The sequence below is a fragment of the Accipiter gentilis genome, chromosome 2 (genome assembly GCF_929443795.1).
Source record: "Accipiter gentilis chromosome 2, bAccGen1.1, whole genome shotgun sequence".
Classification (NCBI taxonomy): Eukaryota; Metazoa; Chordata; class Aves; order Accipitriformes; family Accipitridae; genus Astur; species Astur gentilis.
Window position 1 is genome coordinate 38,660,861 of NC_064881.1, and position 21,867 is coordinate 38,682,727.

Sequence of the window (21,867 nt, forward strand, 5' to 3'; positions counted from 1 at the left end):
TGGCCTTGAACACTTCCAGGGATGGGGCATCCACAGCCTCTCTGGGCAACCTGTTCCAGTGCCTCACCACCCTTACAGTGAAGAACTTCTTCCTTACGTATAATATAAATCTACCCTCTTTCAGTTTAAAGCCATTACCCCTGGTCCTATCACTACCTGCCCTTGTAAAAAGTCCCTCTCTGGCTTTCCTGTAGGCCCCCTTTAGGTACTGGAAGGCTGCTATAAGGTCTCCCCAGAGCCTTCTCTTCTCCAGGCTGAACAACCCCACCTCTCCCAGCCTGCCTTCCATAGGAGAGGTGCTCCAGTCCTCTGATCATCTTTGTGGCCCTCCTCTGGACCTGCTCCAACAGGTCCATGTCCTTCTTATGTTGGGGGCCCCAGAGCTGAATGCAGTACTCCAGGTGGGGTCTCATAAGAGCAGAGTAGAGGGGCAGAATTACTTCCTTTGACCTTCTGGCCATGCTTCTTTTGATGCAGCCCAAGATATGGTTGGCTTTCTGGACTGCAAATGTACATTACCAGGTCCTGTTGAGCTTCTTGTCAACCAACACCCCCAAGTCCTTCTCTTGCAGGGCTGCTCTCCGTCCATTCCCAGCCCAGCCTGTATTTGTGCTTGGGATTGCCCCAACCCATGTGCAGGACCTTGCACTTGGCCTTGTTGAACTTCATGAGGTTCTCACGGGCTCACCCCTCAAGCCTGTCAAGGTCCCTCTGGATGGCATCCCTTCCCTCCAGTGTGTCGACTGCACCACGCAGCTTGGTGTCACTGGCAAACTTGCTGAGGGCGCACTCAATTCCACTGCCCATGTCACCAAAAAAGATGTTAAACTTTATATTCTATAACACTATGTAACTATCTCTCTATATATACGTCTATCTATCTATTTAGCTATCTACCTACCTATATATAGATAGATACCTATGAAACTACATAAATACATAAATAAACTATATTCTTTGGCTCAGTATATATCTGGTCTAGTGTTTGCCATTGCATCTCAGATTTCCATATGCTCTTCTATGCATCTAGGCAATAGTTCCCACATCGTCAAGTTCTGCACGTAGTTTCATTTAACTGGCTCATTTAACTCAATGTTGGCGAGGCAATAGTGCTATAAATATGGGACCATGTTAGCTTCCTTCACATTTTGTGAGCACAGGAGAAAGAATTATAGGTTTGCCAGATGTTGGCTAAAGTACTGATATTTGTCGTGGTTTAAGCAACAAAGCACCACGGAGCCACTCGCTAACTCCCCCCCACTCCAGTCCTTGTGGGTTGATGAGGAGAAAATATAAAGAAAAGCTCGTGAGTCAAGACAAGGACAGGGAGGGATCACTCACCAATTATGGTCATGGGCAAAAAAACTGACTCAACTCGGGGAAGAAACAAAATCAATTTAATTCACTACAGATCAAATCAAAACAAGGATATTAGGAAGTAAAACCAAACCTTAGAATGCCTTCCCCCCACCCCTTCCTCCTTCCTGGCGCAACTCCACTCCCGATTCTCTCTAACTCCTCTCTTCAGTGGCGCAGGGGGACAGGGAATGGGGGTTGGGGTCAGTCCATCATACCTTGTCTTTGCCGCTCCTTCCTCCTCAGGGGGATGACTCCTCACTCTTCTGCTCCAGCGTGGGGTGCCTCCCATGGGCTGCAGTTCTTCACGAACTGCTCCAGCGTGGGTCCTTTCTGCGGGTTGCAGTCCTTCAGGCACAGACTGCTCCAGCACGGGCTTTCCCATGGAATCACAGTCATCTTCAGCAGCATCCCCCTGCTCTGGCGTGGGCTCCTCTCTCCCTGGGCTGCAGGTGGGCATCTGCTCCCCCACTCCTCTCCATGGACTCGGGGGCACAGCCTGCCGCCTCACCACGGGCTGGGGGGGCATCCCCTCCTCCCCCGCTCCTCCTCCTCCTCTCCTCCTTCACTGACCTTGCTGTCTGCAGAGGGGTTCCCCTCACATTCCACTCCACTCCCCTCTCTGCTGCAGGTTCCCCTTCTTAAATCTGTTCTCCCAGAGGTGCCACCACCGACGCTGATGGGCTCAGCCTGGGCCAGAGGTGGGCCTGACTTGGAGCCGGTGAAGCTTCCAGCAGCTTCTCACAGAGACACCCCTACAGCCCCTCCTCCACTACCAAAACCTGCACCACTCAAACCAACATTTTTCAAGCCTAAATTTCATGTACTTTTCTAATTGACTAAGTTGGGTTTCAATTCTGTTAAAACCAATGTTAGATATGTCACACAGAATGTTCTATTGAAAGTTAATTTCAAGGGGTTCTGAAGACCTCCCAGAGAATAAGCTTTGTAATCCCTTAAGAAATTTTCACATTATAAATAAAACACAAAATTGTTGTAATCCAAATTGAGAAGCAGAAATCAGTATGCTGGCCTTGTGTTTTCACTTACTATAAAAGGTGGATAGATAAATCCTTCTTGCACACTATTAAGATTCATTGGTGTGGTGGGTTGACACTGGCTGGACGCCAGGTGCCCAGCAAAGCCGCTCTATCAGTCCTTCCCTCTGCTGGACAGGGGAGAGAAAATATAACAAAGGGCTCATGGGCCAAGATAAGGACAGGGAGAGATCACTCAACCAATTACCATCATGGGCAAAACAGACTCAGTTTGGGGAAAATTAACTCAATTTATTACAAATCAACCAGAGTAGGGTAATGAGAAATAAACCCAAATCTCAGAACACCTTCCCTCCACCCCTCCCTTCTTCCCGGGCACAACTTCACTCCCGGATTCTCTACCAACTCCCCCTCCCCCCAGCGGCACAGGGGGACAGGGATGGGGTTTACAGTTCATCACACGTTATTTTCTGCCGCTTCATTGTCTTCAGGGGGAGGACTCCTCACACTCTTCCCCTGCTCCAGCGTGGGTTCCTCCCATGGGAGACAGTCCTCCATGAACCTCTCCAATGTGAGTCCTTCCCACAGGCTGAAGTTCTCCATGAACTGCTCCAGAGTGGGTCCCTTCCATGTCCTGCAGTCCTTCAGGCACAGACTGCTCCAGTGTGGGTCTTTTCCGTGGGATCACAAGTCCTGCCAGCAAACCTGCTCCAGTGTGGGCTCCTCTCTCCACAGATCCGCAGCTCCTGCCAGGAGCCTGCTCCAGCGGGGGCTTCCCACAGGGTCACAGTCTCCTTTGGGCACCCACCTGCTCCGGCGTGGGCTCCTCCCCGGGCTGCAGGTGGAGATCTGCTCCACCGTGGACCTCCCTGGGCTGCAGGGGGACAGCCTGCCTCACCAGGGTCTTCCCCACGGGCTGCACGGGAATCTCTGCTCCGGCGCCTGGACCATCTCCTCCCCCTCCTTCTTCACTGACCTGGGGGTCTGCAGGGCTGTTTCTCGTACATGTTCTCACTCCTCTCTCCAGCTGCAGTTTCTGTGCCCGGCACTTTTTTTCCCTTCTTAAATCTGTTCTCCCAGAGGTGCTACTGCTGTTGCTGATGGGCTCAGCCTTGGCTAGAGGCTGGTCTGACTTGGAGCCGGCTGGTATTGGCTCTATCGGCCATAGGGGAAGCTTCCAGCAGCTTCTCACAGAAGCCACCCCTGTAACCCCCCTGCTACCAAAACCTTGCCACACAAACCCAATACAATTGGTATCAAGTCACAGACACAATAACACAAGAAGCATATTGTGTTTTTGCTGTATATCTGCTTTGTCTTTTTTTATCCAGTCTTCAAATCCTCATGATATTAATTATGGAAGTTATTTAAAATATTCTAGGCCAAGATTCTCCATGTGTTTTAGTCACACAACTTCAGATACCTTAAGAAGAAGTCCAATTTTCAGGAAAAGCTAGCTGTTGAAAAAGTAGGTTCTGTCATTTATTTTGAAGTAGAGTCTCAAAATACATTCATTTTTAAAGACTGTGTGCTTAAAGGATATATGGAGTAGTGCTACAGATCTGTAATATTTGGCTGTAGCTCCTTCTCTCCTTTCTGCTTCTCTGCTTTCAGTGGGACCTCAGGGAGCCTTATAATTTGAAAATTTACTACACAGTGGTGGTTTTTTGGGTATTCAGGATCTGTAGTTCTTAGTTTTTCCTACTTCCTCTCTGTTCCCCTGTTTCCTTCTGTCCTCTGTACTCAACGAAAATAGTACACAAACCAGAGACTGGTGTTGGTGCAGTTGGGCAAGGCACAGAGATGTGATGCGGGTGGGTCTATGGGATGAGAATGGATTATACAGGCAATAGATGGTGCCCGGCAGGACGAAGGAAATTCAGCATCCTCCGATCTATCTGAGTGCTGCATTGCTGTGCCCCATGCACACTCCAGACACACCCACCCATCCTCAGTCCTCTCCCTGCTCCACTCTCAGAGGTCCATGAGCAGGGAGAGCCGATAGCAGCCTCCTGTGCCCAAGCCTTCCCATTTCACAGTCCTGCAAAGCTCTACAGTTATGCTGCCATAAACTGGGGCAGATAAGATGTCAAAATACGTCTAACCCAACTATTCCAGCTGTAGCAAATGTTACTTCTGCGGGGGGAAGGGGGGGGGAAATGCAGCTGTGGGCAGTAACTGCTTGTCCCAGATTAATCCCCTCCCCAGTGGGAATAAATAGTTTAGGGAGTTTGGAGTTGGAATCCTCAGAGGCAAATCAGTTTGGGAAGGCGGATAAAGCTGGGCACTTTGCTATTATCAAACTGGTTGCGTTCTTATTTAAAAGGCCAAAATGCAGAATGATGCTGAGTTTTGACTCTGTTGCACGAAACAAAATCACCTGCCCTCCCTCTGCAGCTCCTCCATCTGTGCAGCCTCCTGGTGTCACCTGGTGCTTCAACAGTCAAGGAGTTCCAGTCTCAGGTGTCTAATGAGCAATCAAAAAACTTTACCTTAGTAAATTAGTATTAATCATTATAGCAGTACCAAGGAGAAGAGGAATACCCTGAACTGAAGAAAGCCTGCAACTTTGATCCAAATCAAATGTTTCCTTGGCTCCATAGGCAAAGCCAGGGAGGATATTTGGGAGTCTTTCATTGTCAAAGAAAAATTGGCATTTTTAGGCTATGTACAGGTTAATAATGCAGTGATCAGTGATGAGCTGTAAGGGGAAGACTGGAATAAAAGGAGAGACTGGGAGGCAGAAAGAAGGAACAAAGAAAAAGACTACAAACTAAAAGAATGTCCACCTGATAACCGCAGGCCATCTCTCTGGCAGCTGCCAGCACAGGGAAAGGAGGGTCTTCAGGGTGTTGCAGCTGAGCTTTTGCCCCTCATCCCTACCCTGCATATAGACCTTGAGGAACAAAATTCAGTGTTGATGTACGGCTGAGAATCTGCTCTAAACCAGGACCAATACAGCCCCCCAGACTATAGGTTTCTGAATACTTTAAACTGATATTAGCTGCCAAGAAAAACCCCATACCGCCTTTTTCCACATCACTGACTGCTCATTTTACCACCACATACTTAGCGCTGACACAGGTGTTTCTGTCACTGTGCTGGGAACTGGATTGGGGAATTAATGGGGTTGAAAGTCACCTTTCTGGGGGCAAGTGGGAGACAATTAGTTCCCTGATCTGGTACATCTCATGGAAACACAAATACTTGTGTCAGTAGAAGGAAGGGAGCAGCACAGGGCAGATAGGAGTGGGACTACTTCTTTTGGCAGCATGTCCAGCTTGAAGTGTTCCTGAAACTGTGGCCTCAGGCAGTTGATAGAGAATGAGAAAAGGCCCTGTCTTTTCCAAGGCCTGTTCCCAGCAATCAGACAATATCTTGTATAGTAGCAGTCAGATCCGACAGTTCCCAAAGTCCCCGGAACTTTGCTAGCCTTGTGTGTTAAACGGTCTTATGTGCTTGCTATGGTTAACCTTTGTTAAGTACATGTTTGACCACTGTTAAGTTTTGCTGAGTTTTTTTTTAATATAATCTCACATTTCACTCTTGCTCCATAAATACTTTTTCCAGTCCTCATGTTCCAATCCGAAATTCCTATCTTTTTTGTATATTTAGGCTTTCTGGCATTGTTCTGCTGCCAAACGTCTTTATCATCTTAGACTGTACACGGGGTAAAGTCTGCCCTTTTATATGTGCCAGTAATTCAGGCAGTTCTCCTGTGTTATTCCATGTCCCACCAGCAGTGCAGTCTCTCTTCAGGAAATGGAGAAAGCTGGCTTAAGTGCAAACTTGGTGGCCTGTGTAGGTAAATTAATCTTACTACTTTTTGTTCTGCTTAATCTGAAACAAGTTATGTAGAACAGTTAGTTGTGTAGTTTCCATGAAAACCTTTTTAATATACTAGTTTGCCTAGCACACAGAGAAGATGATATTGTATAATGTCATGATGAAAAACATCACAGTAATCTATGGCTTTAGGTTTGTAGGTGATGTCAGAGAATGATCAAGTGCATCTTCAAAGACAGGAAATCTGCACCTAGGTTTTTTTTCACTAAATAATTAAGGTAGTTCAGGATTTGTTTGTAGAGTGGCTTCCATGAAAGAGTTAGCAAGAATACTCATTTAAACGTGGAACATAGACACAGACTGGGATTTCCTACTGTCAACCCAAAATCTTCCTAGAATGTGAGTTGAAATAAAACTTACTAAGTTCTAAGTAAAGCTCACTAAAAATGTGTTGAAACAAGTCCTTTTTGAGAAACAAAGTTTTCACAACAGCACTGAAGCATTTTGTATTAAGAAAAAAAATCTTTGCCCTTTTCTGGGAAAGAAAAACTGGGTTGTCTCAAAAGTGTCGGCAATTATAACAGCTTGGAATGGATGGCCATGCTCTGTTCTATAAAACTGGACACATGGGAATGTTCATTGTTGTTGTCTCTTTATTTGTATTACAAGAAGCTGAAGATTTGCCCGCAAAATTTATAATGCAAGACAACAGAAAATAGGAATATGATCTATTTGATCAAGTGCAGACATCTATTATGTACATACTGTATAGCTCTGTCTACAACTGAGCTAAATAAGATCACCTCCCACCCCATACCAGGAAATATTGTCCCCTTCCTAAAGTCGATATCTCTATATAAGATGACTCTAAAAGCGCTTCTCTCTTTAAAGCTTACCTAGTCAAATACAGCAGATTGCGGATACTGAAACATGAGGTAAACCTGCTCCAGCCACCCTCATCAGACAAGGGGAATGAGTAAAGAGAGGCAATGACAATGTTAGTTATCAGACATGGTCAAGGCCATTCTCTGGTCTGAGGACACTGGCAAACCTGCTGTCCCCCCCGAAACGTGCCCCCACACTGAAGCAGCGCGGCAGGCGGCTCAGGATGTACCCCATGGCTCCCGGTGCTTCCTGCTGGAAACCTGCCCCCAAGGGAACGGGTACAAGCAACGCAGACCCATTCGTACTCCTTCCCCTGAGAAGTGGGAATGGTCTCCCTTGCGGTAACTCCCCAGCTGTGTGCCCGGGACCTGGTCGGAAGCATGGAGCTGGCCCCAGCCAACGCGTGCCAGGGACCATGCTAGCCACTAAACCTTGCAGACGGTCATTATCCAACACCTGTGAATATTCCCGGCTTGATTTATAGATAAATATAGAAGTTAGCCAAAGACTTGTGTTGACGAGTATGATCGTGATGTCAGTGCATCAGCAGTCTAGCATGTTACGCTTAATTGTGGAGGTTAATATGTAATTACCAAGGATTTACTGCAGTGAGTTATTATGGAAATGTAAATAGATGGAAGAGCCTTTGCGCTCCAGTTCAGAGCCACGTGTTTAACAGAGTATTTTGCACTTGCATCCAGCTCTGGCAACAAAGGCCTGTGTATTAGAGAGCTCTTGATATGCTCCATCTACAGATTCCATCTACAGATGTGCTTCAATTTTTGTTGGCCTTTGTCTCCAGTTGCTCCCTGCCGTATATACTATACTCGTAAGGGAGAAACATAAATTGACTGAATTTGTGAACGTTTATAATCACAAAATTATCTAGGCTGGAAGGGATCTCTAGACATTGTCCAGTCTGGACCCCTCCTGTGGGTGGCTATGAATGTCTAACAAGCTCCTGCTCTGAACATTTGACTGTCTCTGTAGGAAGATTAGGATCATAATGTATATTTACAGTTGGGTGTCCAAAGTAGGAAATGTGAATGCCACCTTTAGGGAACATTAACTTTGAAAAATCACTTTACCTTTCTGAAAGGCTTCCACATCTCATACTTTCTTACTCTGAAATCTATTTCCCGTTTTATCAGATTCTATCAGTGAGGAAAATATTCTCATTAAAAGAGAAAGAAAATATTCTCATTTTGATTTGCAAGGATTTTTCTTTACAAAAATAAATGATGAGAAAATATCTAGTTCTTTTCCTTGAAAGGATAATTTAGAAAGCCTTCTTAATGCATTTTTACACTCCTTTATTGTCTTGTTTTCCTAAAAGAATGCCACAGTCAGAAGAGAGTTAGCTTTATGTTGGGACTTTGCTTTTTGTACTACAAATCATAAAAGAAATTATTCCACTCAGAAGTAAGGCCACAGTAGCTGTATTCCCTTTGCAAAACAAGGTGTTAGCCTAACATCTTTCTGTGGCAGATTCAAGTCATCATCTTTACAGAACAAAACAGAAGTTGTGTTCTTTTCTAATGTATTTCTTTTCTATTCTTTTAAATGGTCATATTTCTTCTCTCAACAACTCCACTGACACTGTGTCAGCACTGATGGAGCTGTTTGGAGGTAGGTGACAGAACTGTCACCGTATCAATCTCACCATTAAGCTGTCAATTCCACAGTAGCATTTGGAATTGAATCAGACACTTCCACTGACATTGTAACCACAATGTGTGAAAGACACTTCTATTCCTTTGGATGTGCAGGAGACACTTTCATTTACAGAAAGGACCCACTGATACTCTTGTTGTTCTGCACACTAGGATTAGTCAGCCTCTTCAGGGAAATCAAGGGAAGCTGGTGTCAGTACAAACTCTACCTCCATCAGGTTTCAGAGGTTTCAGCTGTCCCAACTGTCCAGCGTAATTGCCCATCACGGTTAAACTTCCAGTACGGACACACGAACTGAACACTTTCACTGACATTCTGCTGTTTTGTTGATTTTATACCCCCACCGTCAACACAATTTTACAAAGACAGTGTTTTTTGTGATTTATAATAAATAAGGTTGTAAGACAACTAGGCCATGTCTTCTATTAATAGTATAATATTGAGAGCACCCCACTTCCCCTTCATACAGAATGAAGCACACTGCTTATTCATTCTGTCCATTTTCTTCTGCATCAGCACCTATTCCTGTATTTTATTCTTTTTTTCACTTTACTTTATACATGTATAAATCTTCTTTGATGAGGGTCAGGATCTGCTACCAGCAGATGTATTATCTTGTATATTCTCAGCCTGGCTGTACCTGGGAGAAGAGTTCTGACCTATGTCAAGATACGGCAGTAGTAAAAACCAAATAGGAAATAATCAAGGATACTGCTGCTAGAACAAGAAGTCCCTAGATTCTTGGCACAAATTTAAACCTTATAATTGCATATTAAGACCTGATAACAATGTCAGTGTGCACTTATATGAGCTGCTTACATGTGGAGCTGCTGTTATAAGAGGAAGGCATTAACACTCTAAGTAGGCTATACAAATAGTAGAACCACAAAGGAAAATTTGAGGTCATCAGCTCCTACAATTTTGAGCTCACTGAAGTGTATGGAGACAGAAGTGCAATATTAAACACTGGTTTTAACTCTGATTAAAGACAGACTGCATTGGTCAGGGAGAGTTTTATAACAAGAACATAAATTTGGATTAAATCTTGTTATCCTCAAAAGGTGCTCTTAAAACAGGTGAAAAGATTTGATTTTTAAACTCTCTCTCTCTGTACATATACAAACTCTCTCCGTGTGAATATATATGTAAATCTCTGTATATGTACATATATAGTGTTTATATATATATTTCCTTACATATATAGTGTGTATATATGTATTTAGTATTACACAATGCATAAAGACCAGCTTTTGCATATATCATCTTTTTCAAAATGCATGAAATTTAAGCATAAAGTTGATGTCTCCAGAACTAGTTCTCCCTGCCTTTGAGAGCTTTTTCTCTTTTTTTTCTTTACTACAGTTATTATTTTTATTAATCTCAGGAAATTAAAAAGAGACTGAAAATGCATAGGGTCTGCATCCGAATTCACTGGAAGAATGAATTGCAGGGGAAGTTATTTCTGGCACGGTGCTTTTAAAATTAAGTCTAGAACATTTGTACTCTAACATTATAAACAGATCTTTACCATTTTGTATTACTTTAAAGCATTATTTTGTATGAGTGTGAACAGTCTCTCAACCATGGAGATGAGACAAAAACCTATGGAGAAAGGAAATTACAGCATAATGGAAATGATGGCCGGGAGCCATACCACCCTGGGCTGTGAGCTCATCCAAACAGAAATGCCAAGCTGAGCTGATTTGGTCAGTGCTCTGATTTGGGCTCTCTGAGGAAACCTCCGAGGTTGCTGGAGGCAGCGGTAGTGGCAACGTTGCAGGTGGTACTCTCGGTTCTTGAGTCATCATTGGGTCAATAACCTGTGCGATGGGAGCGAGCAAGATTGCCCGGAAGAGTTGTGGGCATGATGTGAAACCCATGGTCCTGAGCATCAGGAATTATTGAAAGACCACCACGGACTTTGTGTGAAAGGTAGACTTGTTAACCCTGGGGTACCGAACACATTTCAGTATCAGCCTTTCTTAGGTATTTTCTCAAAGTTATTCCAGTGTTTGCTCCTCCTTGGGGCGGCAGGATAAAACCAGTAGTGTAATGCCAGGCTGCTGGAGTATTAAAAAAAGCTCAAACTCCACTGAAATAGACTTTGACTCTAAATCCTGTCATTAACTTGAATGAGTTTTGGTCACATCTAGAGTCCTTAATGTAGAAGGACTGCAATAGGGCTAATCTGTTTTTGAAGGAGCTCCTTTTTTCATGCATTTACTGGTTGGGCAATGCTGCCTTTGCCTTTCAGCTGTAATCACCAGCCGCTACTCACAGCTGCTGTCAGGCCCTGTCGTGCTCTCAGTGCAGCTCGACTCCGGATTGTTTTCCTCCCCAGTCCCACTATGGTGTAGTAACACTATGACATTACATTCTCCCGAGAAACAATGACATGAATCTGATTTATAACTGGTGGTAAAACTTTATTATTCAAGTTTAGATGTAACAGACATCTTTGCTGCCTGAAGATTGTTTGCATAAGAAATACACCAAGAACATGTTTGTGAGTAGAAATGAACATGCACTATGAAAACCAAAAAACAAAACAAAACAAAAAAACCCAAAACAAAACAAAACAAAAAACACATCCATGTGTTGTAAGGACAAAACATTAAGAGCCAACATTCTAGAGTCAAATCAGGGCTACAAGTTTAATGATGGTTTTAAGCAACATGAAGTCATTCTTTATGAAGTACTTTTTTTTTTTTTTTTTTTTTCCTTTTCCTGCTGGTGAATTTTCTATAAGCTAAATTTACAATGGCATTTTGAGATGTTTCCTTTTCTCCTGTTCTCCTTCTACATAGAGCTCAGAGGCCAAAATGATAGCAATGGAAAACTGTGGTTGCTGTTACAATGTTTATTCTAAGAATTTTACTTTACTATGTGTACTCAAAAATCAAATGAAACTGGTATTTATCTGGCTGGCAGCCATTAAATTATTGTCTTTCATCCTCTTAAAAAGAGGTAAATCAGGGTATATGTGATTACTATGTAGGTAGCATCTCACCAACTGCCAGCTTTCCAGAGCTTGCTGACTGAAATGGAATTGTGAGGGAGAAGGTAGGGAGGAATCCTATTCTGAGGTGAGGAAATTATGTAAATCATTCTACTTGGCCCATCTTCACTTTATAGAAAAGTTTAGAAGGGATTTTTCACTTATCTATCACATTTAGGATACGTTGACAAATTGCTCGCTATTCTTTGCCAAGCATAACTGTCTCCACAGAAGCAGAAGGAAATATATCTACCCTTCTGGCTGAACAGAAGTGAACTTCTAATCTCTTTGGCTTTTCCTGACCAGTATTAGGAATTAGCATGCTAAGTCAGCCAAGAAAAATCAATACGGGAGCAAGAACGGGAATATATTTAGATATCCTGGGCAAAAAGCAGATGGCAGACAACTCCTTAGCACATAAAGCAAGTAGTTACGACTAAAAATCAACACTGTCCAGTCTAAAGATGGTCTTGAAAGTCCGTCCCTGAACTGAGTACTAATCTACAGTTGCCAAATCAGGTCTCCCCATTGCACAGCCACTGTGTCTCAGCACTGTATACAATAGCATCAGTCACTTTTGTCCTGCTGCCCCTCTAACTGCAAAAATCATCTCTTGCTCACAGTGTGCCTCAACTTTTTGAGAAGTCTCTATGTTCTCTGTCTTTTAAACTGTCACAATGCGCAACAGTACATTTTTTAGACAAAACCGAGATATAAGTATCCAGCGTCCCTCCCCCTTTCTGGACGGTCCATGAAAAATTAAAGGGGGAGCTTCATCAGCACAGTGGCAATTAGGTGCAAAACTTCTTTTGGAAAGCACTCTTGAGTTTAGCACCTGAATGCAAACTGTGCTCTGGAAAATCTTCGTCTCCTGCTGCTTTAACGTAGAAGGCAGCAGCCACAAAGTGATAGCTTTGAGACAGTCCGGTTTGCAGAAGATGCTGCATGACGGCTCCGCTACAGGTTGTTAATGGAAACATTGTTCCTGTTCTGCAGTCTCATTAATGACGGGCACCACAAATCCGGGTTTTGATCCATCTACTTATTTTGTGGTCCAATTTGAGATACATTTTAAGATCTCAAACTACCATTCCTTAGTAAGAGAAGTACACCACCTTGAAGACACTGACAAATTGAGAACAAAGAATTAGTCTTTGAAAGTTCAGTTGTTAGTGCTGTAAGTTGATCGAAATGCAGTGGCTGCGGTAATGACTCGTGTGTGCTAACAAGAAGTTTGGTTTCCATCTGAGAGTTATTAAATAAGATTATCCTTTTTCAATGTCAGGATTTATTTTTCTTTTGATTAATATCCATTGTGAGGGGGTCTGGAAGAGGGATGGAGTCCCCTCTCTTTTGTTAAGAAACAAAACTGTGCTCCCCCCACCCCAATCAAAGAGAACAGGCTATGGCAAAATCCCATTTCTTACATAGCAGAAATCTTAGAACATCTCAACATGTCATGGCAAGAACAATGAACATTTTTCAAATTTTATTTGCTCCATTTAGGTGTGCAATACTAACATTCAAACATCTGTCTTGTTCTTTGCACTCATAAGATTTCATTTCTCCTCATCCCCAAACCCTGATATGTGTATTTCCTGTTATTGGCCTCTGCTTCCAAGTTTAGCAAGAGGTGCTCTGAAGTACAGGGTGGTGCTCAAGTCTTACAATGCGCATGTCCCCATTAAAATATTTTGCCATGAAGATGCAGCTTCTCTCAATGAAGAAGCCACAGGAACCGGTAGGTCTTAGATGAAGTAAGTCAAACCAGTAACTACTGAAAACCGGCAGGCAGCTACCTCTGAAGCCGATAAAAATCACTGCTTAGTGAGTCTAACATGTTTCTTGGAAAAGCTGAAAAGGACACACACTGGACCCTGACGTAACAAAACGAGGGCAATCTATTTCAGTCCCCACAGAAAAAAAAAAAAGAAACAAAAAAATACCCAACAAAAATAAATCCACAAAAACCAAGTCAGAACTTATTATTGGAGAACAATAGTAAAAACATAACCAGACTTTGTCTGGCACTGGTATCAAGCTGGAGATTCATCTAAAAAATAGAAGAAGAAGAATGTGGCCCAATATCCTTTGCTAACCTAGAACACTATTGAAGGGTTATAGAACTCAACCATGAACAGATTGAGTGGGACTTTCCATATGCTGCTCACCAGTATAGAAGCAATGGGTGGAGCAGGAAGGAATGCAAGCCTAATGCTGAACAATAGCCTGTCTGTGCCTAACAAGTCAGAGACACTGTGCAATAACGTTTCATCTGTGTGAAAATGTAACACCCCAAATACTGCCAAGGTCAGCAAGACCTTTGGCGATCGACTGCGTAAGTGCTTCTCATGCATGGTGATGTTCATTGCTGGCTGCCTTAGGCACATCAGTTTTCAAAAGCCTATCAAAGTGCTGAACGTTTAGGCCAGTTCCTCCCTGGTTTTCCTTTTGCCAACCCCTATAAGACATTTCCTATCACCTCTCCTTTTATCTTCCACCTCCCTGTCTATATGGTTAAGTATCTTATAAGTGCACCAAATTCTAGAAGGGAGAGTGGTGAGATTCAGGTAAGTTAAATACAAGAACTTTTTTTTTTATAATGCTTTAGTTTCAATTACATGAAAATCTGAGAAAGGCGGCATGTAAGTGAGATCAGAATAGGACCCTTTACATATAATCTCAAGTGAGGACTTAGTCCAGAGAAATTTTTATAGAACATTTTAAAAAATAAAATGCATGAATGGAGAAATAAAAGACAACATAATATCAGAAAGACATTTTAAACTTCATTCGCTGCAACATTCATGAACCAGTTGAGCTACACCTGCCATCCAACCATAAGGAACTAAGACCCTGCACTGCGAAAAAGAAACAAACCCAAACAGAACAAAAAAGCAACTGCGTAATATTGTAAAAATGGAGTGCAATGCTACTACAGAATGCAATAAAACATCAGTGCTGCATCGTCAAACAGCACTTATCAAAATAATTTCTGAAATGTTTCTTCTGAAACACAGACAAAGCAATAAAAAGAGGATATATGTTTATCATTTTAAGCATAACAATGTGAGTTAAGAGCTTAAGAATACAAAAGTACTTGGAATGAATAGTGCTACCCTTTTTTTCCTAAGTAGGCATAAAAATATTTTCATTTCCTTCTTGTTTTTCCATACCATTAATATCAACAAATTTCATTCATTTCATGTTATCGTTTACAACTTTAATGCACACACACAGAAAAAAAGATACCTACTGCAATAGAAATAGTTGCTTCATTACCTTGTTTGCTACATTTGCAAATGTAAACAGCGAGGCAGAGCCAGAACTGACTCTAATGCATGATGGAATATCTTTGTTGCATACGTACACTGTAGAAAATAATTATTCAATATGTCAGGCACCATTATTTGAAATGTAATACATTAATATTTACTAGAAAAATAAGGTTTTTTCTATTTGTTCTCCCAACTTCTTTAATGAAATAAGTTAATCTGACAGTGCATCCAGTAGCTTGTAATATCTTCTACATCCCTGTGGCAAATAATAAACTACTGGTTGGGACACTATAATGAAAATGATTAAAGTCAGTTCTTGTACACCCTTGTAGCAAGCATGGAGGCTCGTCTAACAGCACCTTTAACCAATTATTTAATATTTAGTTATGTAGCCCTATTTCCCTGAGCAGTTATGCTGAGGAGCTTTCCCTTCATGGATAGTTTTTACAAAGCTTTAAGTATTAAAAAGTACTATGAAGACATTTAATGCTACTTAGCAAAAGCTGGTATAAGTCTACTGAAGGGATTGACTGGTATGTATAGCAATGTTAAGCCTGTGGAGAAGTAACCTTAGACTTTAAGGTTTAGAAATGTAATATATTAAAAATATATTATAATAAAATACAGCAGGTTACCTTGTTCTATGCAAATTAAACCCGGAGTGTGGCTTCTGTATTAGAGACTACACTTGCACAAAATGGTTTTCCTAAAGTGTGCCAGAAAGAATGTAGTGATAAAATGGTAGCTAAAAATCAGCTGAGTCTGAGAAACATCTAGATGAAATTGCTGCCAAAGCTTTGAGGACAAAGTGATCCTAAGGCATGTTGTAAGGCAGAAATTAGCCCAAATTAAAGAAAAGAAAATGACCTTTTAACATCTGTATATTTAACAAGTCTAGTTCTTATATACAATGTGCATATGTTCACTACACCCCTGCAGCAGTATATACATATACACATCTTTGCACTCTTGCCAGTTATGTCTCTTACACAACAGCAAAGGTATTAATTGTCCGGTAAAATTTTCTCAAGGTTATTTGCCATGATTCACTGCATTCTGGCTAGCTTTGGTGGGCCGTGTCCCATATAATTATCTTCTCCCCCTTCTGGCCACCATCCAACTGTTCTTTTTTCCTTGGTAACCCACTCATTTAAAAGGAAAAAAAAAAAAAAAAAAAAAAAAAAAAAGAAGAAAAAGGGAAAAAAAAAAGAAAAGAACAAGGGATTTAATATTGGATAAGGCATGCTCTCTATATGAAGTGCTTTATAGGTCTTCACAAGACATTACAAGCTATTGAATTCCCATCAAGGAAACCTATTTCTGTTTAATTGTGCTAAGTGCTAAGGTTTACTCTTTAGGTTTTCCATTCTTTTCAGCTTGTGCATTGTTCCTGTGTAGGCCCCTCTGGATGTGAGTTGTGAAGTCATACTTGTCCGTGCAAAGATGCTGGCATATGCTGCACTGGAAAGGTCCACTGTCACCATGGCAACTCATATGCAAAGCATACATCACTTCATCCAGAAAGACAATGCCACAGTGCACACACTTGGTAGAAAGTTCATCTTGAGTACTTCTATCAACTTTCTCTGTTTTTACTACATTCAAGGGACCTTCATTTTTTACATTTGGTGGTGCCTTACTCTTTTCCTTGGAGGCACCATTTGCAGTTGGCCCAGGTCTGGAATGCTTTATCGCCAAATCTAGAGGAATGTCATTGTCTGATCCAACAGCTGAAAAATGAGGAGGCAGATTAAAGGTGGGATAAGGCACATAGTTTTGGCAAGGATTTGGTAGGCCAGGCACATGACTCAAGTAGTGTGGATTCCCAGGAACAGACAGCTTATATTTACTCCAGAATCTCAGCCAGTCAGCTTCACTCTGAAAGTCATTGTGTACAAACGGAAGTCCAAAAAGTGGGTACTGGTATTTTTCAATAGGGCTTCCAGGTGGTGAATAGTTTGGGTGTTTCGCAGGTCTCATGTATTTTTCTATCGGGCTGCCTCTCTCTGAGCTTCCTTTCCCTTCTGATATTGATGAACTGTTTCCTGGGTCTCCAGTACTTTCCTGAGGACTTTTTATCTGAATGTGCAAAGGTTGCATCCTTTTGTGAATATCCAGAGTTTGGCTGACCAATATTGGCTGCTGAGCAGAATGGCTTTTAGTCAATGAACCTGGGGCCTCATATTTACCGAGGCTGGGAAGCTGAATTTCTCTCTGATGACCTTCAGGTAAATGATCCTCTGACCTCCTCTCTAAGGGGCTTCCATTGACTTGTTCCTCACTGTTACCCCTCTGCTGTTTGTTTAGCTGCTCAGCCTGAAGTGCCTCCGGGTTAAGGCGCTTTCTTGTTCGTCTCCTAATGATCTGCTCACCATTGTTCTGCTTAATGATGTTTAAAGGCCTGGGAGTCTGCATGGAACACAAACATAATGAACAAAAGGAAAAAAGAAAGACACATTAAGCAAATCTGCAAGACCACACTCACGAAAATTTATCTTTTCTTTTGTGAAGAGCTATATTGTAAGAGTTTCATGGGAATGACCAAATTTCCAGCCAAATACTCATTCCTGGCCCCTCAAGCCAAAAGTAAACTATGAATTGGTTTGTTTTATCAAACTAAGTCAAGTGCCTTACACAGTTGCCTGTTTACTCAAACAGGCATGAAGTATCCACGCTGTCAAAGCATTTATTATCCCCTACTCCTGAAAAATTCTGGGGGAGATGTGCTGAAAGTGGGTGCCGAGAGCTGGGGATGAGGTGGGAGATGCACAGCGCTATGCATGACCGTTATTCTATGCACCATGTCACCAGAGCTGGTATCGGGCAGGGGTTTGCACAGATCACACTATGACAAGATTGAGTAACACTTAACCTTGATACCCACCCCCCTTTGACATGGATAGAAAATGAAAGCAAATACAGGCCTTGCTGATCACCACTGCTGTCACCTAGCAAAAGGGCTGCAGGTCGACTATGGTGGTGAGTGGGATGACGGTGGCTGGAAAGGGACTAAGAAAGATGGAGAAGAAAGCCCAGGGAAAATTTTCCTATGCACCAAAATGTCTACCTGCGACTTTGGTACCAACTCTCCCTCTTTCATCCCTACTGTATTTCTTTCTAAATGTTACTGATGTTGCGCTACTAAGTCATGAGGGAGAGAAGGCATCCCCTGAGGGGAGGGGGGAAGGGTCTGTGAATTAAAAAGCATTGCAGAAGAGGCAGAGGCAAGAACCGAGTGAGGGCTTCTGTTTCCATTTGCTACTTCCCCGCACCAGCTCAGGGTAGGTGGCCTGTTTAGATGAGAACTGAAAATATTTTTGCGTGAAGAAAAGTAACCCGTACAAGGAAGGACAGCAGCCGGGCCTACAGGAAGGCAATGGTATGTGAATGAGAGATGGTGCCATAACGTTGGTATGTGTTGCTCTACTGGGCAGATGTTAAACCAACAAAAGCTACCTAGAAGTCATTCAGTTTGGAGTGCTAGCAGTTGCCATTTGTCTCATCCAAATGCACATACAATCGTATTTTGGTTGGAGGCCAGAAAAGTGCCCCACACAGTATTCCACTTCCATGTTTATTTGGAAATTTTCTTTTTAACATTGTATTGAAGTGCAGATTAAATTTTGGCATACAGTCAAATATCCAAAACAATTTGTACCTTGAATGTAACATAATTTATATATATTCATAAATCTGAATTAATATGAAAAATATCCAGAGCTGGAAGAGCACTCAGTCTATTATTTGTAGAGATCTAGTTTCTCTCCTGAGTTGCCATCTTCCTCTCCTCTTTCACCTATTTACTTCCCTGAGGTTGGCTTATTAATGGTTAACCATATTTTAGGCAGTGCAGCTACTTGTTAAGATTTTACTTTCTATTAAAACTCTGAATCAGAAGAAATATACACTTTGATTTAGATTTTTAATAAGCAAAATTTAAACTTAGCAGAAAAACAGCACCTGAACCAGCCTCCTCAAACAGATCAAAGTTGAGGCAAAATCTTGTTAGATAAAATTAGAATATTTTCTATGCAAATTCTATGCAAATAAAGTTTATAGTTTGCAGAATCAATAGCCAATTAACATGCATAAGCATGTACTCTTTATTACAAGCTCAGTGTAATTTCCTCACCTTTTTATGACAACTGTAACACTGTCATACTGACGTGCTGTGAGATCTTACAATACTGTTGATGTTGCTATTATTAAACTTTTATTTATACACTACAGACCATTTTCATATGGCTTCCGGATAACCTTTCAATAGTTTGGAAATACTTCCAGTCTTACTCTTTATGCTACAGGTATGAAGCCTGATCATGGAAGTCATTAAAAGAAACATCTTCATACCTGTCATTAAGGATCCTCACACACTTGTTTGCAGCTCTGGCTCTTCAAAGTTACATGTCATTAGGAGCTAAAGGCTGTAGGTCCAACTTAAAAATTATTCAGCATGCAAACGACTGTACTCATCTGACTAGTCTTTAGCTGATTAAAATGGACTATTCAGTGGAGTAAAGCTATTCACATTTTCCTTATTCATAGTAGTGAGTTGCAGATAGAAATATTCTGTATCTGGTTGCAACTAAGACAGACAGAAAAGTTTAAGTTCTCTTCTTGATTTTCAGTGGGGCATTACATTTAGAAAACAGTGAAACCATTACCAGAACTTTACTTTTAAAATGCCGTATGTCAGGCCCTTAATTATATGTTATACATAATATATTGACTATGATCACAAAGATTTTTTTGCTATCTCTGTATCAATTGGCAATCTCCCTATCCCGAATACATGAGTAACTTTAAAAAAACCCCACAAAATTCAACAGATAGTTCATTAAATTATTGTGATTAGACTTTCTAGATACCATGGGAAACTGGAGTGATCACTCCACTAGAAGATCATGTATGCCTAATCCTTGAATACTATGCTGTAACTTCTCACTGAAGCAGTCCGATGAGGTGGCCAAGGAATCACTATGGAACAAAATCTAGTTTTCCATGACCAAGTCAGAGCTATTAAAAAATGAAGAACAGCACCACCATAATAATGGTCAAATTCATGATTCTGGGGAGACAAGGGATATACCTTTCTCTGTCAGCAAATGTGAATATTGTGTATATGTTTGCAGTGAACTGCATTTTTTTCACTATTTTAATACTTGAATGTTGGAATATTATTACACTTTTCTTAACATAGTTGTCTGCATTAGAGGAAAGAAATGTGGAAAAACCTGCAAGTTTAATGTAAAAGACCCCTAGATAGATTGAACACTTTTGAAAACATGTTGAAAAATTATTCAGGGGTATCATAGAAATGGAAATGTGACTTATAGCAGAAATCACTACCATGTTAACATTTGTCAGTCACTACCACCTAGTAGTGTCTGACAGACCATAGATTTTTCTCTTATTAAATGCAAGTAAAAAAGAGACCTTAGAGATAAGTATATTATACACATTCTTGAATGTGTATAATAAAATAATAATCCACATATAATGAGGACAGTAGTTCTAGATAGTGATAATCCAATCAAAAGGGAGCTATGAAATGTGCAAACCTACTATAGGTGAATTTTGCTCAGCTGCGTAGCATAGTTTAGTTTAACAGGGTGGCTCACAGAAGGGAACAGTTCTATTCCCTTGAATTTTTATAGTTTCAGACATCTACCTAATAACTGCATCATCCTAGTCTCCTTAATTCAAAAACATACATGACAAATACTTACTGTAATTTTTCATGAAGAGATAGACAGGCAGACAGATAAAAGAAACTTTCATCTTTCTGGTGTCAGTCTAAAGAGCATCCCTTTGCATAGGACTGTCTCAAAAGGTGTCCCAAAGGAGAGATTTGTTTGATTATTTCAGACTCCAACTTACAGTGGAGTTCCTATCGTACCACAGCAGAGTGGAAGCTTAATTAAATTCTTTGCATTTGTTTGGTCAAAGTTCATTTGAAGATATTAATGTCAAATGTCCACTGAATGACAGCTTATTGCCATGCTTGAACTGTGGAGCTAAAAGATAGTGTCAGCTTCTTGCTTTCTGTATGCATAAAATAAAGTTTGACATATTGTATTGATAATTACTATTGTTGAAAGCACACTAGTTTGCTCCTACTGGTTCATAAGAATTATCTGAGCTACATGTTTGAATTCAAAACTGATGCTTGTAGCTTTTATCTATGCAATAAGTTATGCTAATAATCACTGTAAGGTCCAACACTATAGTTTAGAAAAGTATATTAAAAAAAGGGAAAACGGGGGCTGTGAATGGAAGTTCTACAAATAACTGGACACAAATGTCAAACTAACATTAAAAAGCCTAACTGACCTTCTTAAAATCTTTGTAGATGCTCACCACTGATCAATTTCCTGAAATTAGATATTGTATCTAGAACTTTGAGAGATCTCCAGGGAGATGGTACTTTCAGCAAGACGCAGCCAAGATGCTGGCCAGCAATCGTGCATTAGTCCGTCTTCTCCTGCTCAGATGCTGTCTGACTGGCCAGGTTGTTCTGAAGCTTAAAAACATTTATTGACCTCAGAATGATAGCACATGGCAAACATAGCTAACCTTTGAGACTCGTGATGGTCTTGCTGCTTTTGAAAATTAGAACCTTTTTCTTTTTTTATTAAGTGGCTTGGCTGGACAGGATCTTGAGTAAAAACAGTATTGTTATATGGCCTGTACACAAGACCAAGGGTAAAATTCAGAGAAACTACTAATTGATTTAGTAGCTTATACCTCAAATTTAAAGAGAAATAAGCATAGGCACTTGGGACTCTTAATGCATTTGAAATGTAGTCTCCTAAGTGACTTTTCTTTTTTTCCGAAAATGGAATTTCTGAAAAAAAATTTAAAAAATACGCACTCAGCCACAACATAGGTT

General features: G+C 41.2%; 1 protein-coding gene across 2 annotated transcripts in view; it reads right to left on the minus strand.

Moving 5' to 3' along the window:
- Positions 1-11,179: 11,179 nt before the first annotated feature.
- The window catches only part of TRPS1 (transcriptional repressor GATA binding 1), a 223,058-nt gene continuing 212,370 nt past the window's right edge, over positions 11,180-21,867 (minus strand). For both annotated transcript variants that reach the window (XM_049824535.1, XM_049824526.1), the window contains one exon: positions 11,180-17,384. In XM_049824535.1, the coding sequence (XP_049680492.1) occupies positions 16,323-17,384 (1,062 nt within the window). In that variant the 3' untranslated portion in view covers positions 11,180-16,322. The remainder of the gene's footprint in view (positions 17,385-21,867) is intronic.